The sequence below is a fragment of the Coregonus lavaretus genome (assembly GCF_964263955.1).
Source record: "Coregonus lavaretus genome assembly, chromosome: 13".
Lineage (NCBI taxonomy): Eukaryota > Metazoa > Chordata > Actinopteri > Salmoniformes > Salmonidae > Coregonus > Coregonus lavaretus.
In genome coordinates, this window is record NC_140000.1 from 38,909,195 (window position 1) to 38,926,663 (window position 17,469).

The 17,469-nt window shown below is 43.3% G+C and overlaps 1 protein-coding gene across 1 annotated transcript in view; it reads right to left on the bottom strand.

Annotated features, from left to right (window-relative positions):
- The window catches only part of dock4b (dedicator of cytokinesis 4b), a 137,517-nt gene that overhangs the window by 67,047 nt on the left and 53,001 nt on the right, over positions 1 to 17,469 (bottom strand). Inside the window, exons 8-12 of the mRNA XM_084175424.1 lie at positions 14,431 to 14,582; positions 8,898 to 8,979; positions 8,689 to 8,749; positions 8,355 to 8,487; positions 7,462 to 7,550 (exon numbers count right to left, since the gene is read on the bottom strand). Coding sequence (XP_084031550.1) covers positions 7,462 to 7,550; positions 8,355 to 8,487; positions 8,689 to 8,749; positions 8,898 to 8,979; positions 14,431 to 14,582 — 517 coding nt within the window. The remainder of the gene's footprint in view (positions 1 to 7,461; positions 7,551 to 8,354; positions 8,488 to 8,688; positions 8,750 to 8,897; positions 8,980 to 14,430; positions 14,583 to 17,469) is intronic.

Consider the following 17,469-nt stretch of genomic DNA (forward strand, 5'->3'; position numbering starts at 1 on the left):
ACGTCTACATTAAGTCAACCTCTAAAAGACCATATGGAAAGGACCCATGTCTGTAGCTAAATTAAATCCAACAGATGCCATTGAGTGAAGATGCATACAAAGCACGAGCTGACAATAATTGACTATTTTTGACTGCTGTCATATCAACACTTATATTCATTATAATGCCTTTATTGCTTTTGTGCCGAGTTTCACGATTTATCAAGGCCACTTGGCGCTTATAATGATGTTTAGGCTACTGATATTTTCATCATTTGACAGCGTGTCTTTTGACCATGTGTCTTGGTGGTTGGGATATTTTAATTTTATTTTGTTCCAATGCCTATGCATTCTGTTTCATCGTTGTAACAATGGCACTCCACCAATAAAATTGATTGAACACGTGAATTTTGCAGTTTTTTGTTTTTACATATAGCCTACAGTAACATAAACTAATCAAAATGCTATTGTGTTATTTGAAATCAAATACAAATCATATTCTAATGTTACCCAAGGCCTTCATAAACACAACCAAATTATTATTTTGCAATAGCATATATGAAATATATGAATTACACTGTTAGAATGTTGCAGTCAGAATGACTGCTATTTAGGTTGAACGGGGGTCCATCGAGGCCCAGCGGTTCTAGTGTTAACCGGTCTCCTCCCCTTCATCTACACTTATTGAAGCTGATTTAACAAGTGACATCAATAAGGGGTAATAGTTTCACCTGGATTCACCTGGTCAGCAGACATATCAATTAAGATGTTACTTGCTCAGTTGAATTGATAAGCGAGAAATTGGAATGAATTCCCAGACAAAACTGGAGAACGACACTAAGTAGGATAACAATATCCACTATGGCATGGAAAGAGCAGCACTCAGCATAGAAACACCATGTTAAGTGGGGCGGCAGGTAGCCTAGCGGTTAAGAGCGTTGGGCCAGTAACGGAAAGGTTGCTGGGTTGAATCCCCGAGCCGGCAACATGGGAAAATCTGCCGTTCTGCCCTTGAGCAAGGCAGCCCCCATCAACAACTGCTCCCCGGGTGCCGATGACAGGGAAGTCAATTACACACAGCAGAGCAGAACACTCAAGTCTATTGGATCATAGCATCGTAACTGCCTCAAATACCCTCCTGTCGAGTTCTAAACCTACTAAACTCTTTTGCAACCTCTTTAAAACATCAACACTTATCTTAAAAGCATGCTAAATCCCCATCCTCTTAATTAACATCTAATATGCATGTCTTATCTGATATCAACAACAACATAACAGATTCCTAGATACTACTACAATATGCATCTGATATAAGGATTATAACATAATCTTATTGAAGTTATTAATTCAACTCCATTGAGTCAGAGAGAGTTTTGAGGTTTTGCTCGCCTGAGGTAGAGTATCTCATGATAAGCTGTAGACCACACTATTTACCAAGATACTTTTCATCTATATTTTTCGTAACTGTCCATCTACCACCACAAACCGATGCTGGCATTAAGATTGCACTCAATGAGCTGTATAAGGCCATAAGTAAACAGGAAAACACTCATTCAGAGGAAGTGCTCCTAGTGGCCGGGGACTTTAATGCAGGGAAACTTAAATCCGTTCTACCTAATTTCTACCAGCATGTTAAATGTGCAACCAGAAGAAAAAAACCTCTAGACCACCTTTACTCCACACACAGAGACGCATTCAAAGTTCTCCCTCGTCCCTCCATTTGGCAAATCTGACCATAACTCTATCCTCCTGATTCCTGCTTATAAGCAAAAACTAAAGCAGGAAGCACAAGTGATTCGGTTAATAAAAAAGTGGTCAGATGTAGATGCTAAGCTACAGGACTGTTTTGCTAGCACAGACTGGAATATGTTCCGGGATTCTTCAGATAGCATTGAGGAGTACACCACAACAGTCACTGGCTTCATCAATAAGTGCATCAATGACGTCGTCTCCACAGTGACCGTACGTACATTGAGGGAAAAAAGTATTTGATCCCCTGCTGATTTTGTAAGTTTGCCCACTGACAAAGAAATGATCAGTCTATAATTTTAATGGTAGGTTTATTTGAACAGTGAGAGACAGAATAACCACAAAAAAATCCAGAAAAACGCATGTCAAAATTTGTATACATTGATTTGCATTTTAATGAGGGAAATAAGTATTTGACCCCCTCTCAATTGGAAAGATTTCTGGCTCCCAGGTGTCTTTTATACAGGTAACGAGCTGAGATTAGGAGCACACTCTTAAAGGGAGTGCTGCTAATCTAAGCTTGTTACCTGTATAAAAGACACCTGTCCACAGAAGCAATCAATCAATCAGATTCCAAACTCTCCACCATGGCCAAGACCAAAGAGCTCTCCAAGGATGTCAGGGAGAAGATTGTAGACCTACACAAGGCTGGAATGGGCTACAAGACCATCGCCAAGCAGCTTGGTAAGAAGGTGACAACAGTTGGTGCGATTATTCGGAAATGGAAGAAACACAAAAGACTGTCAATCTCCCTCGGCCTGGGGCTCCATGCAAGATCTCACCTCGTGGAGTTGCAATGATCATGAGAACGGTGAGGAATCAGCCCAGAACTACACGGGAGGATCTGGTCAATGATCTCAAGGCAGCTGGGACCATAGTCACCAAGAAAACAATTGGTAACACACTACGCCGTGAAGGACTGAAATCCTGCAGCGCCCGCAAGGTCCCCCTGCTCAAGAAAGCACATATACAGGCCGTCTGAAGTTTGCCAATGAACATCTGAATGATTCAGAGGAGAAATGGGTGAAAGTGTTGTGGTCAGATGAGACCAAAATCAAGCTATTTGGCATCAACTCAACTCGCCGTGTTTGGAGGAGGAGGAATGCTGCCTATGACCCCAAGAACACCATCCCCACTGTCAAACATGGAGGTGGAAACATTATGCTTTGGGGGTGTTTTTCTGCTAAGGGGACAGGACAACTTCACTGCATCAAAGGGACGATGGACGGGGCCATGTACCGTCAAATCTTGGGTGAGAACCTCCTTCCCTCAGCCAGGGCATTGAAAATGGGTCGTGGATGGGTATTCCAGCATGACAATGACCCAAAACACACGGCCAAAGCAACAAAGAAGTGGCTCAAGAGGAAGCACATTCATAAATAAAATAAAAATTAAGGTCCTGGAGTGGCCTAGCCAGTCTCCAGACATTAATCCCATAGAAAATCTGTGGAGGGAGCTGAAGGTTCGAGTTGCCAAACGTCAGCCTCGAAACCTTAATGACTTGGAGAAGACCTGCAAAGAGGAGTGGGACAAAATCCCTCCTGAGATGTGTGCAAACCTGGTGGCCAACTACAAGAAACGTCTGACCTTTGTGATTGCCAACAAGGGTTTTGCCACCAGGTACTAAGTCATGTTTTGCAGAGGGGTCAAATACTTATTTCCCTCATTAAAATGCAAATCCATTTATAACATTTTTGACATGTGTTTTTCTGGATTTCTTTGTTGTTATTCTGTCTCTCACTGTTCAAATAAACCTACCATTAAAATTATAGACTGATCATGTCTTTGTCAGTGGGCAAACTTACAAAATCAGCAGGGGATCAAATACTTTTTTCCCCTCACTGTACATACCCCAACAAGAAGCCATGGATTACAGGAAACATCCGCACTGAGCTAAAGGGTAGAGCTGCCGCTTTCAAGGAGCGAGACTCTAACCCGGACGCTTATAAGAAATCCCGCTATGCCCTCCGATGAACCATCAAACAGGCAAAGAGTCAATACCGGACTAAGATTTAATCATACTACACCGGCGGATGTAGCAGGGCTTGAAAACTATTACAGACTACAAAAGGAAGCACAGCCGCGAGCTGCCCAGTGACACAAGCCTACCAGATGAGCCAAATTACTTCTATGCTCGCTTCGAGGCAAGCAACACTGAAGCATGCATGAGAGCACCAGCTGTTCCGGATGACTATGTGATCACGCTCTCTGTTGCCGATGTGAGTAAGACTTTTAAGCAGGCCAACATTCACAAGGCCGCAGGGCCAGACGGATTACCAGGACGTGTACTCCGAGCATGTGCTGACCAACTGGCAAGTGTCTTCACTGACATTTTGTAGACCACCATAGTCCCTGTGCCCAAGGACACTAAGATAACCTGCCTAAATGACTACCGACCCGTGGCACTGACGTCTGTAGCCATGAAGTGCTTTGAAAGACTGGTCATGGCTCACATCAACAGCATAATCCCAGAAACCCTAGACCCACTCCAATTTGCATACCGCCCCAACAGATCCACAGATGATGCAATCTCTATCGCACTCCACACTGCCCTTTCCCACCTGGACAAGAGGAACACCTACGTGAGAATGCTATTCATTGACTACAGCTCAGCATTCAACACCATAGTGCCCTCAAAGCTCATCACTAAGCTAAGGATCCTGGGACTAAACACCTCCCTCTGCAACTGGATCCTGGACTTCCTGACGGGCCGCCCCCAGGTGGTAAGGGTAGGTAACAACACATCTGCCACGCTGATCCTCAACACGGGGGCCCCTCAGGGGTGCGTGCTCAGTCCCCTCCTGTACTCCATGTTCACCCATGACTGCATGGCCAGGCACGACTCCAACACCATTATTAAGTTTGCTGACGACACAACAGTGGTAGGCCTGATCACCTACAACGATGAGACAGCCTATAGGGAGGAGGTCCGTGATCTGGCCGTGTGGTGACAGGATAACAACCTCTCCCTCAACATGATCAAGACAAAGGAGATGATTGTGGACTACAGAAAAAAAAAAAAGAGGACTGAGCACGCCCCCATTCTCATTGACGGGGCTGTAGTGGAACAGGTTGAGAGCTTCAAGTTCCTTGGTGTGTACATCACCAACGAACTATTACGGTCCAAACACACCAAGACAGTCGTGAAGATGGCACGACAAAGTTTATTCCCCCTCGGGAGACTGAAAATATTTGGCATGGGTCCTCAGATCCTCAAAAAGTTATACAGCCGCACCATCGAGAGCATCCTGACTGGTTGCATCACTGCCTGGTATGGCAACTGCTCGGCCTCCGACCGCAAGGCACTACAGAGGGTAGTGCGTACGGCCCAGTACATCACTGGGGCCAAGCTTCCTGCCATCCAGGACCTCTATACCAGGCGGTGTCAGAGGAAGGCCCTCAAAATTGTCAAAGACTCCAGCCACCCTAGTCATAGACTGTTCTCTCTGCTACCGCACGGCAAGCGGTACCAGAGCGCCAAGTCTAGGTCCAAAAGGCTTCTCAACAGCTTCTACCCGCAAGCCATAAGACTCCTGAACAGCTAATCATTGCTACCCAGACTATTTGCACTGCCCCCCGACTCCCACCCCCCTCTTTTACGCTGCTGCTACTCTGTTAATTATTTATGCATAGTCACTTTAACTCTACCCACATGTACATATTACCTCAATTACCTCGACTAGCCGGTGCCCCCAAACATTGACTCTGCACCGGTACCGCCCTATATATAGCCTCCCTACTGTTATTTTATTTTACTGCTACTCTTTAGTTATTTGCTTTAATTTTTTTTACTTAACACTTTTTTTTCTTCTTTAAAAAATGCATTGTTGGTGAAGGGCTTGTAAGTAAGCATTTCACTGTAATGTCTACACCTGTTGTATTCGGCGCATGTGGCAAATGATTTGATTTAAAGTATCTCTGTAAGAATATTGTTATCCTACTTAGTGTCGTTCCCCAGTTCATTTTTGTCTGGGAATTCATCCAATTTCTCGCTTATCAATTCAACTGAGCAAATAACATCTTAATTTATTCCAAAGCCAATCTTTCATTTGGGATTTCAGCTGGCGCCAGTGCTGGATATTGCGATGCTAGCTATTAGGGCTGATCCCATTTAGTCGACTAGTCGATTGTTTGGTTGATAAGCTGTTGGTCGACCGAGATTTCTTTAGTCGAGCAATAGCAAAAAACATATTACAAAAATATCATGGTGCGCAAGACACCTGTCTGATTGGCGCCTGTCTGAGTGGACTGATCCATTGTGGAGGCCGTTGGGATGGCACAGTCCATCAGTCTAAGACATGGTATATGGTTATATTATGTAAGAACAATGGTATATTATTTTATAATACATGTGCTTTCTCCCGCGTTGGATAGTGGTCGCTGTCCGCAATTCTTAAACACATCAGTGCGCTGTTGAATTGGCACATTTGACTAGACCATGTTGCTATGTGCATAATAGCAAAGTTAACCAGCATATTGGTGTTGAGAACAATGCGGTGGAGGCAGCAGCGGAGTTAGGAGACGAGAAAACAGCCCTTGCCTTAATTGTCTAAGAAAAGTAAGGAGAGAGGAAACCCCAACTTAATTAGGTCTATAATCAATAGCCTAACTGTTAAATGTGCCTGGCTTTATAAATCATATATATATATATCTACAGAAATAAGACAGATCCTGTTTATGTTGCCTGTTTGAGTGTTTGTTTAATAGCCTACTGATTCCGTGAGCACCAAGTCTCACCCAACCACATGTCAGATAAACAATTTCACAAATGTGGCTGTTTTCATCTTTGCTATGCTGTAATAATGGCTTTACACTTTTTTTTTGTTAGAACAGCCTCTCTGGAATTATTTCTAATTTATTTAGCGTTGTTTACACTGTTCCAAATTGTCCGATTTTTTTCTTTTCTTCCCTTGATCTCCTTCTTATTGTTATTATTACTATTATTATTAAGATCATAATTATAATAATAAGTTATTTCATTATCATTAGTAGGCTTAGTATAGCATCGTAATTACTGTGTTGCTGCTGCTCCCTCCACTACCAGATTATTCAAGTTGTGACTGCACCTCACGCAATTACTGCTGGTCTTTTGAGGCGCTGAGGCAGAAATAGGAGCAGACTTGCAGGTCGGACTCTGAGATAAGACTCTGTTTATGGAGATCCAAATCCTATAATCCTTCCCAGTGTTTTCTATGTGGAGAGAATACAGGCCAGTTAGCTACTAATCTTATTGTTGTAAACAAGCTATATAAGAATAGGGCGAGGTAGTTATTGAAATTAGCCATTGATGACGCACACACACACGAATGCACGCACAGACAAATATACGCACACACGATATCATTTAGGCCTATTTGAGAAGAGATTCATACATATGTTTAAGCGTCTTCCAGCCACTTCCTTTCCATCCGATTTGCAATTTCCTTTCACAGCCGAAACCTCATGTTCTCCTCATATCCATCAACCTGTTGCTAGGGAGAACTGCAGACATTTAGTTTCATATGGAGGGGATTTCTATTTATATCAGTTCAATGCATATTGAGCTGTGCAGGCTTCCCCCGGAGCAGCGAGGTACAAACCCAGCTACAGTGGAACTCTACAGCAGAGAGCTAATCGGCTTCCCATTAAACTCCCATCCATCGCATCTCATGTATTTTCAGTTCGCAGAATGTTAGAGGTATAATGTTTTCGATAGTTGTGAGGTGAGAAATACAAAGGGAGGTTGTTCCTTACCCGTGTTGGAACCCGATAGGTTGTATCTGGAATTGACCTTTCTGATGATGTTCTCGTGGATTTGATACCACTCGCTTTCTGTGGTACATCTGGAACACAAATGCAAAACATGGTTTGTCATGCATGATTTGGGTCAACAAGATAACATTAGCCCAATAGCATTCTAAAACTTTACAATATAAATCCAATGAAACACAGAAGTAGAGATACGTCACTTCTCTGGGGTAAATACTATAGGCCTATACTGCCCTACCAAGCAAAAAGGCAGTAACTGCTCATAGCGTGGAACTGAGAAAAATTGCTTTTATTTACCTTGGTTTCACATAACCTTATGCAGTTACTGCTAACATGACCCCCATTTTCTCCAAAACACAATACAATAAAGGCAGGATACTTGTCCACATGAATAAGCATGTATTTAATGTAACAAAAATGACATTAACTCATTTTCGACCAAATGAGCAGTTCCTGCCTTTTGCTTGGTAGGGCAATATAGTCCACCCATTTCAGCCCCTATGTAGGTCAAAAACCATTACTGTGTCCATAACAGCTATTTCTATCCTCCTCGGGCATGTATCTAGAGTGCTTTAATAGTACCTGTGTGTGTGTGTGTGTGTGTGTGTGTGTGTGTGTGTGTGTGTGTGTGTGTGTGTGTGTGTGTGTGTGTGTGTGTGTGTGTGTGTGTGTGTGTGTGTGTGTGTTTGTGAAAGCTGGTCAAACACTGTTGCACTACAATCAGTCCACTGTGAAAGCTGAAAAATGTATCTGCTACTCTGTGCACTTTGATACTCTCCATCATCATTATTTAATTGTCTGTGAGAGGGTACTGAAGTGTATTGTGAGTTGTGACGTCCGTGTAAAATGCACTTTAGATTTGATGGAAGGTGACTCACGCGTAAACCTTCAGTAGGTGGTCGTCTTTAGAGTCTGCCGTGAGGAGGTCTGCGATACTGACCACAGCACAACCGAAGGGCCGTCTGTACTGGATACTACACAGGTTCTTCTTCTCCCCAGCACCCATCCGCCCTGCAACCAACATAACAACAACACAGTCAATGTCTGTACATCAGTGCTCTGTAGTTACTATGTCAGACAGTGTTACCACTATACCATAATTACTGCAATACTATAATACTAATGTTTTTTTTAAAATGTATGCACTGTACATACATGTAGTGTATGTATAGTGATTGACTAATTGAAGAAGAAAAAAAACAGAAATCTTGCCAATTCTCATAATGTGAACAACAATGTAGACATCTTTTCTGAGATCGCTGCTCCCCAAATCCTGAAGAGAGAAAAATACATACATTTTTAATCAAAGGGTTATGGTAGTATCCTCAATACAATAACAGACAAAGTGTCATGTGCAGCACTACTACTACTTCTATAACCCCCTAGAGTGCATAGAAGACACAGTGAAGTTCAGTACTCACCACAAAGAGGGTGCATTGTCTCTCTGTCTTCTCTGGCGACTTGGGCACTCCGTTCTTATTCAGTCTGACAAAGAACCTTTCACTGGAGGAGGAGAGAAGAGAAGAGAAGAGGAAGAGGAGGGGAAGAGAGGTTATTCATTGTCATGCCATAAATAAAACACATGTTGCGGATGACAGCAAACATGACAGAGGAGGGGAGTTGGCTAAAACAACATGCAAGCTACCAGATCAGGTCTCCCACATGAGAGTAGTGTACTAGAGTACAAGCTGATGTAGTGCACTAGTAGTGTACTAATGTACAAGCAGATGTAGTGTACTAGTCTACAAGAGTACAACAAGAGGTAACCCAGAGTTTTTTTTTATTTGGCTGTCATATTCACAGGTTTGCTAACAACAAACTATTTAGCTAGCTTCTAGCCTAGTGTTTGATAAGCAATGTGATCTCCTTGTAATGAACAGTGTTGAATGTCTTGACGAGAAGGCACTTTGCCAGGCAAAATTGGGCATCATCAGCTCGTTGTTATGGAAGTAACCAAATTAATGTCAATAGAAAACAGCTTAAACAAACGCAAACGCAGCTAATTTTCTGTTATTCTGGCTGCAGAGGTCGTGACTGTGTTAGCCGTAACTAGTTGGCTAGCTAGCAAGTAAGGGATAAGAACATTGCCAGCGAGCATGGCAACATACAGAATGAAAAAACTGGGTCACGTCCTTAAATATAGAACTAATCGAACGAACGACTGGGTTGTTTCTCTAGCAACCAAAAGATGAGAAAGTATTTAAATATCAACAAAACTATTTTATTTCTAGCAGTAAATGTGTACTTTGTAAATGTGTTTTCTCTGGTAACTGTGGTTTAAGTGGGATAAACCCTTCCGTCCTGTACATTACCTCGTCCCGCTACGTCGTCCGTTATGACCAAGGTAATGTACAGAACGTCAGCGTTTACCCCTTACATAAATAAACTTCTGACTTGTGTTGCTGTCTAGAAACAGTAACCGCTAGTATTTTAATATGCATCATCATCATCGTTCGGCTGCAGAACAGTCAACCACAAGCCATTTTATTTTAATATGTACATAGTTTATTATACATACCGTGTATACAAAAATACAAATCATCTACAGAATGTGCATTTAACCAACTGCAGCATTACAGAACTGGCCTCAGATGCGCCCATGCTCAAAGGATAGGGAGGAGAGTGACTGTCAGACAGAGGACACAGACACCATCCCCTGCCGTGCTTGCCCATCCCGCTGCCAACGGCCAGCTAATCCCGTTAGGTGACTTTCACAGCCCTCAGATAAGCAGAGAGAGAGCCTTGTAACGCTGGAACAGCAAGCCAACTCCAACCTTGCTGCTACAGCTATAGCCTTACATTGACTGTTAGCTAGCTAGCCTATTAATTCAGCAAGCAAACCAGGAGATGGATAGATTCCACACACACACACAGACAGACACACACACACACACACACACTCCAATTTCTAATTAACACTACATTGTTGAAACCTCATCCTCCAATTACCAGCCGCCCCAGCGCATACAGGTCCCTGAGCCCCCCGACACACACACACACACACACAGCTGTAAGGCTGCTGATCTGGTTGCCTCAGACCACTAGCAGGCCCCTAGTGGGACCATATCACTGCCTATCAGCAGGTTCATTTAAATATCATGAATGGCTTCTCTCTCCCTCCCTCCCTCTCTCTCCCTCTCTCTCCCCCTCTCTCTCTCCCTCTATCTCTCCCTCTATCTCTCCCTCTCTCTCTCCCTCTCTCTCTCCCTCCCTCTCTTTCTCTCATCACATAGTCCCTCTGCGGTGCTCAGAGCGTTTGTTTTTAATGATTGCATTAAGACAGAGATCCAGACATGAGCGTGGGCCAGAATGACCTGGCTGGTGCGTGTTGATGACTGGCTAAATTAACCATGTTATACAGAGTCTCCAGGGGAAGAGGAGACGGGATATCACTCCACAATGGACTGTCTGAATCAGTCTGACGGACTAACGTATAGCCAGACAATATGGCCTACACACATTCACACACACAGACACACAGACACAAACACAGAGTGAAGCACTGTGGGAGTGTCTCATAGACACGGAATTTGTAACAACAGTGGAAGCCATATGTTATAGTTTTTTTCAAAGTGTCTGGGTCCAAGCATACTATTCAACATCCAAGCTATCAGTAAATGTGTCCCCACTACACCATCTGTGACAGTTCTAATTAGACTGCTGTTGTTTTACTGGCTGCTCTAACAATAGATGTTTGTGTAGACAGCAGCTAGTGCCCCATCACCACTCATCCATCCATCCCCAGTCTTGTTAAAGCTGACCAGAGCGTGGAAGAGGAGAGGGAACCCATTAGTTTATATGACAGCAGAGAGACAGGGGCTTGAGTGACAGTTGACAGAACTGTAAAGTAGAGAGAGAGAGAGAGCGGAGTTTGGATGGCTTGTCAATGTCATCCACTCTTCAGAGGGGTTGTAGTTGTGAATATACGTGTGTGTGTGTGTGTGTGTGTGTGTGTGTGTGTGTGTGTGTATGTGCCTGCATCCATGCTAGGGTTATCAGATATAACACAGATGCCATGTCTGACTCTGAATAGGGGCTTCTGCTGAGCTGGTGGTGCTGGCATGGTTTCTCTTTCCTCTAGCTGTGGTTGAGAAAGAGCAGGTCAGACCCCCATCTGGCTCCAGTCAAACCCCGGACCAACACAACACCATAAGGACTAATTAACTGGCTGTCAGCCAGGCAGAGAAAACTGCCTTGGAAAACAGCCAATAAACAGAGGCTGCGTCCCAAATGGCACCCTATTCCCTATATAGTGCACTACTTTTGACCAGAGCCCAACGTCAAAAGTAGCGGGTGCCATTTGGGATGTAGCCAGATTCCCCTTCAAGACAACATAGGTGGAAGGAAGATAAGCCTGGAATAAACTCAGTGGGCACCCAGAGCTTCCAGAGAATGGAGGAACAATGGAGGAACTGTAGGCAGACAGCTGAACAGCCCTCACCCTCACCCCCCCAGCCAGAGAGAGAGAGAGAAAAAGGAAAAAGAGAGAGGGGGAGAAAGTAATTAGTTAAGATGAGATAAGATAAAGTGCCACTTGCATAGAGAAACTAATTCACATAATGTGTCAGTTGGCTGGGAAAAGTAGGACGTGTTGTGTTTCTCATGTCTCAGGGCTAGAAGATGCACAATTCCATCAAGTCTATATCAAGGTAAGAATCATATAAATTATATAGTCTTTCAAACGATTCTGACTATGTTTTGTGGGGGGGATTACGTTTATATTTGTCAAGCAACTGAGCGACAGCTACTGTATTGTTCTAAGCACACTTACTTCTTATTAAGAGAAATATCTTCTAGGTAGTGAGCTTAAAATACATTTCAAACGGCATGGCATTACAATGAAGGACCAATTACCTGGCACAGGTGCTTAGTGGCAAGCTTTTTAAAAGAAAGCCAGAGAGAGAGAGAGAGCGAGATTGGAGCGAAAATGAAGTTAATACCGTTAAAGCTAATTATACACTACGAAACAAAGTTGCTCGCTGGGAAAGCACATTTTTTTTTGCCTTCATTATCATGGACTTCAGAGCTGTGAGTTAGAGAGCCAAGAGAACACACTTAAATAGGCCCCTTTTTAAAGTGAGTCCCGCTGGCACTCTGTGCAGGTAGGTATTTTATTCAGAACGTGCTCTGCTCTTATTCCCCTGTGCACACTCTCGACGTTCAGGCACACAAAACACGCCATCAACACAGCCTTGTGCAGGGAAGGTAAAAATAGATGTTCTCTCATGTGATATTAGTCACAGCAACACTCACAAGGGGAAGAAGTGTGGCGACTAACTATATCCAAGGTTGAAAAGCTTCCGGGGGGATAAAACACGACAGAGCAACATCCATTGACAATTATCTGGACAACAGACTCTACAATGAATTCTAGGACCAGTCTATCAATGCCTACGAATAACTGTGTATTAATAATAGTTGACTAGATACACTTGGCTTCTCATCTCTGTTGTACCTGCTGAAACATTCATCCCATCACTGTCAGCCTAGTTTCTGTCATGTTAGCCACCAGGGTACAGACATCAGACACTGTTGTACAGAAAGAGGACGCTTGAGCCTCTCTTCTCACATTTCCAATTTCTGTTCTGTTTTGATGAATAGATTCATTTGCGAGATGAAATGGAATTTCTGCCCTTTGACTCGCGACACTCAAATCTTCAGAGGAAACAATGACGCTGATTGTGTGTGTGTGTGAGTGTGTGTGTGTGTGTGTGTGTGTGTGAGAGAGTGTGCATGCCCACATGCGTGGTTCCATCCAAGTGCGTGTGTGTGGTGTCCCTTCGCACGTAATCACCCGTGTGCCTCCCTTATAACTACTACTACCAGCCATGGCCAACCCCAAACCAACCCAGTGACGTGGCTTTGAGACAGATGTGTGTTTACAGTCAGATGAAAGGAACATGGCCTTACCCACTTCAACTATGCCACCAGTTAACAGCTCATTGTGACGCAGCATTACAGTCCGAGAGGATTAGCTACAAGTGTGTTAGCCTCAATGGAGGTCAAGGGAAAAACACAACTGATAGACTGGTTGCTAGATGCCAGAACTGGTTCAAATTAAATTAATTCCATTGTTAGTTGCAAAGACCCCCAACACAATGGCAGAGGTCAGTCAATCCTGTTCACTTCAAAGCCACATCATGGGACCCTCCTTACTGTATTACTTCCTGTACTACTTACTGTATTACTTAGTGTACTACTTTCTGTACCACTTACTGTATTACTTACTGTATTACTTACTGTACTACTTTCTGTACCACTTACTGTATTACTTACTGTACTACTTACTGTATTACATACTGTACCACTTACTGTACCACTTACTGTACCACTTACTGTACTACTTACTGTACTACTTACTGTACTACTTACTGTATTACTTACTGTACTACTTACTGTACCACTTTCTGTACCACTTACTGTATTACTTACTGTACTACTTACTGTATTACTTACTGTATTACTTTCTGTACCACTTACTGTATTACTTACTGTACTACTTACTGTACTACTTACTGTATTACTTCCTGTACTACTTACTGTAAGCGGTCCTTTAACAGCTTAAAAGAACACTGACTGACGCAGACATAACATTACATTTAGTCATTTGGATGTTGTAGCCCATCAACTCAATGATCATCATACAGTCATCATCACAAACCTGAGCATAGCCTACAGCGTCCTGTCTCTCAAAATATATAATGCAATACAATAAAACACAACACAAATGCGTTCATACCTTTAGGGCAATTTGATTTGGGGCAGCCGCCAGTGGATGCAAGACACACATACTTCAATGTACACTTTGAGCACACACTTTAAAGTCAACAACATATCGATAGTAGCATATCACTTAGAATGCATGCCCAACACAGTGTTTAATTCAAAGTAGTATACCAGTGTGAATATCAGAACATACAGTCACAGTGGTTGCAATGTTTCTTTTTTTTTTACCTGAGTGGCCTGTTCTCCCTGCCGTCGTAGATGTGGAAGAACACCTCCAGCTCCTCTCCCAGGTTGGAGCTCATCAGGCTCTTCATGTGGACGAAGAGGTGGTGCGTGCTGGCCGGGACCGGAGTCTCCTTCTTACGGTGACGGTGCTCCATCTGTAGTGTGGATAAACAGGATCAGAGATCATCTGGCTAGTGCAAACACCAGTCTAGTCTAGTGGTGCTTTATCATCAAAGGATCAGAAATGTCAAAACCTTGATGGTCATCAGCTGGTGCAACCACAGGTCTAGCGGTTGATTATTATCTGAACTAGGGATGTCATAAAGACAGTAAGCTAACGCTCTGTAATGTGTGCACACGGGATTAGACATGTCAAAACCATATGGTCATCAGGTAGTGCAAACACACTGGTGTTTTATTACCCGAAGGAGTTTTATTATAGTATCTAGACACAGCCTTAACATTGGTTCTGAGTGCAGAGATTATCCCATGAACACAATTTAATCACTTTCCCTTTTTCAATGAACTGATTTATTCAGCTTTGACCTTCATTAAAAATTAAATGATCTAATTTGACTTGAATTAAACGCTTCAAAGTGGACCTAGCTCTGTGAAAATAAATGGCAGCATTGGCTTTTAAGCTGTTCTGTCTACTCTGGCCTTTGCCTTTCATTTCAGTTGAGGAAAGCGCTTTATAACTGGTTGAGTAGAGCAGGTAAAGGGAGAGAGGGAATTCAGATTTAGGTCAAATATATGCTATATTTTTACCCTTCTGCTCCAATACCCTTTAAAGGGGCAATCAGCAGTTGCAACATCCATTTTGGACGTATAAATTAATTGTATGTACCCATTGATTCTTGAAGAATATAACTTAGAAATGCCTCATTAGCTTAGTTTAACTATCATACCCCATCAGACCCCAAAATATACACTTGTTTTACTGCAATGTTTGTAAATAAAGTAAATGTAAACAAAACACTATAGCCTCAAAACATGGTTAAAACTATAATTTTGATATTTTTGATGGTCAGTACTTCCATCCATAGCTCTGTCTATCAATTTGAGAGTGATTTCATTTCTCCCGAACCGTCCCTCAGCTTTTTACCAAAACAGTGTCGGGGAAATGCTTTTTTATTGTTTCAACAGCTGATTGGCCCTTTAAGTGTAGCTGTGGAAAAGCTATGCATATTAATTTCCCAGAAATGTGTTAAGTATTCCATTTAATTCCAGAGGCTGCATTTTCGCAGCACGCTTCCTTAATAGTCGCACAAATCTAATTTGTTTCAGTTAATATGCTGCCCTCGGGGGGCGCTAGAGAGCGTGCTATGGAGTAGACGTGCATTGCTAGAGCTCCGCTCAATTTTGAAACAAATTAATATTTATCTTAACCTCTCACAACCTATAACTTCAAACAAATATGACAAAGGGAAAAGGCAACAAAAAAGGGGGCGCTAAACAAGATAATTGGAATGAGATAGACAACGAACCAATTTCAACGTCGCCGACCCACGAGGAGCTAGCTGAAGAGGCTAGCTTCCAAGAGTTCCCCACAGATCCTACTCAAAGTGACATACTGGCTGCCATAAACGCACTAAGCAAGAAGGTGGACACAAGGTTGGCTGATATCTCAAAGAGTATTGGGACTTTGGCCGAAACTGTGAAGGCAACTAAGGGAAGGGTGCACGAGGTTGAGCAGACGACAATCGATCACGAGGCCAGGCTACAGGACATAGAGAAACAGTGCGCAACGTTCAAAAATGACAACAAAACCCTGAAGGCCCGACTGGAAATGCTCGAGTCGCATTCAAGACGCCAGAACATCCGAATATGTGGGATCCAGGAGGACACGGAGAAAGGGAAACCCACTGAATTTGTCTCGGAGCTGATACCGGCATTGCTGGGGAGTGAACACTTCAAAACGGCCATCCTGATCGACCGCGCACACAGAGCACAGGCAACGAAGCCGGCCAAGGGCGGGCCACCAAGGCCATTCATTGTAAGGCTGCACTATCCCCACACCAGGGATCTCATCCTCAAGCTGGCTAGTCAAAAGTTCCCCCTTAACTACAACGGAGCCAGGGTGTCTTTCTACCCAGATCTTACCTTGGAGGTGAGGAACCAACGGAAAGAGTATGATGAGGTACGCAACAAATGCAGGGCGGCCAACATCCGATATGGATTCCTCTTCCCAGCCCGGTTTAAGGTGACAGTCGAGGGATCAACACGTACGTTTGACAACGCAAAAGAGGCAGATCTGTTCTTGACAAGCAAGCTCCCCGGCTGAGGATACAGAACGGCTGTGCCAGCAGGCTAAATGGCCAAATACAGGCCAGGAATGTGTGTGAATTGAATTTCCGGCCTATGTCTTTTCGATCAGAAGATCAGAAATTGGGACTTATAGGATAGGTGAGATGTTGTGGCTAATATAGCATTGTTTGGCATGTCATGTTTTAGCGCCACTCACCCCCTAACATGAGAGTTAAGTTAAGTGTTATTTAATATTAGTTTATATGCGGAGCATCTATAGACGACGAGTTAGTTCAAGCTTTATGTCTAGACACCCTAACGTTTGTGTGTTAGCCAAGGAGTGCTTCGTTTGGGGAAGTCACTCAGTAAAGGGACGGGAGGGGGGTTGGGGTCTGTGTTTTATGTTCACGTTTATTAGTACAGGTGGCATGACAAGCTCCCGCACGGCGGGACGTTTTTCTTCTGGGTTTTGTATGACAGCAGCAATTTGCTTTAAAATAAGAAATGCCACATAGTGACCGAGCACAGAGTAGACCAGGTGGAATAAAGATAGTCAGCTGGAACTGTAATGGATTAGGGCATGTCGTGAAACGAGCTAAGGTTTTTTCTCATCTTAAATCACTGGGTGCTGACATAGTGCTTCTTCAAGAAACTCATATTAAACGCCCCGCGCAGGCCAAGCTACCAGTCGGCTGGATCGGTCAGATATACCAGTCTAACTTTGATGCAAAAGCGAGAGGGGTAGCAATCCTGATAAGGAAAAACATTCCTTTTGTTTACTCAACCTCGATTTCA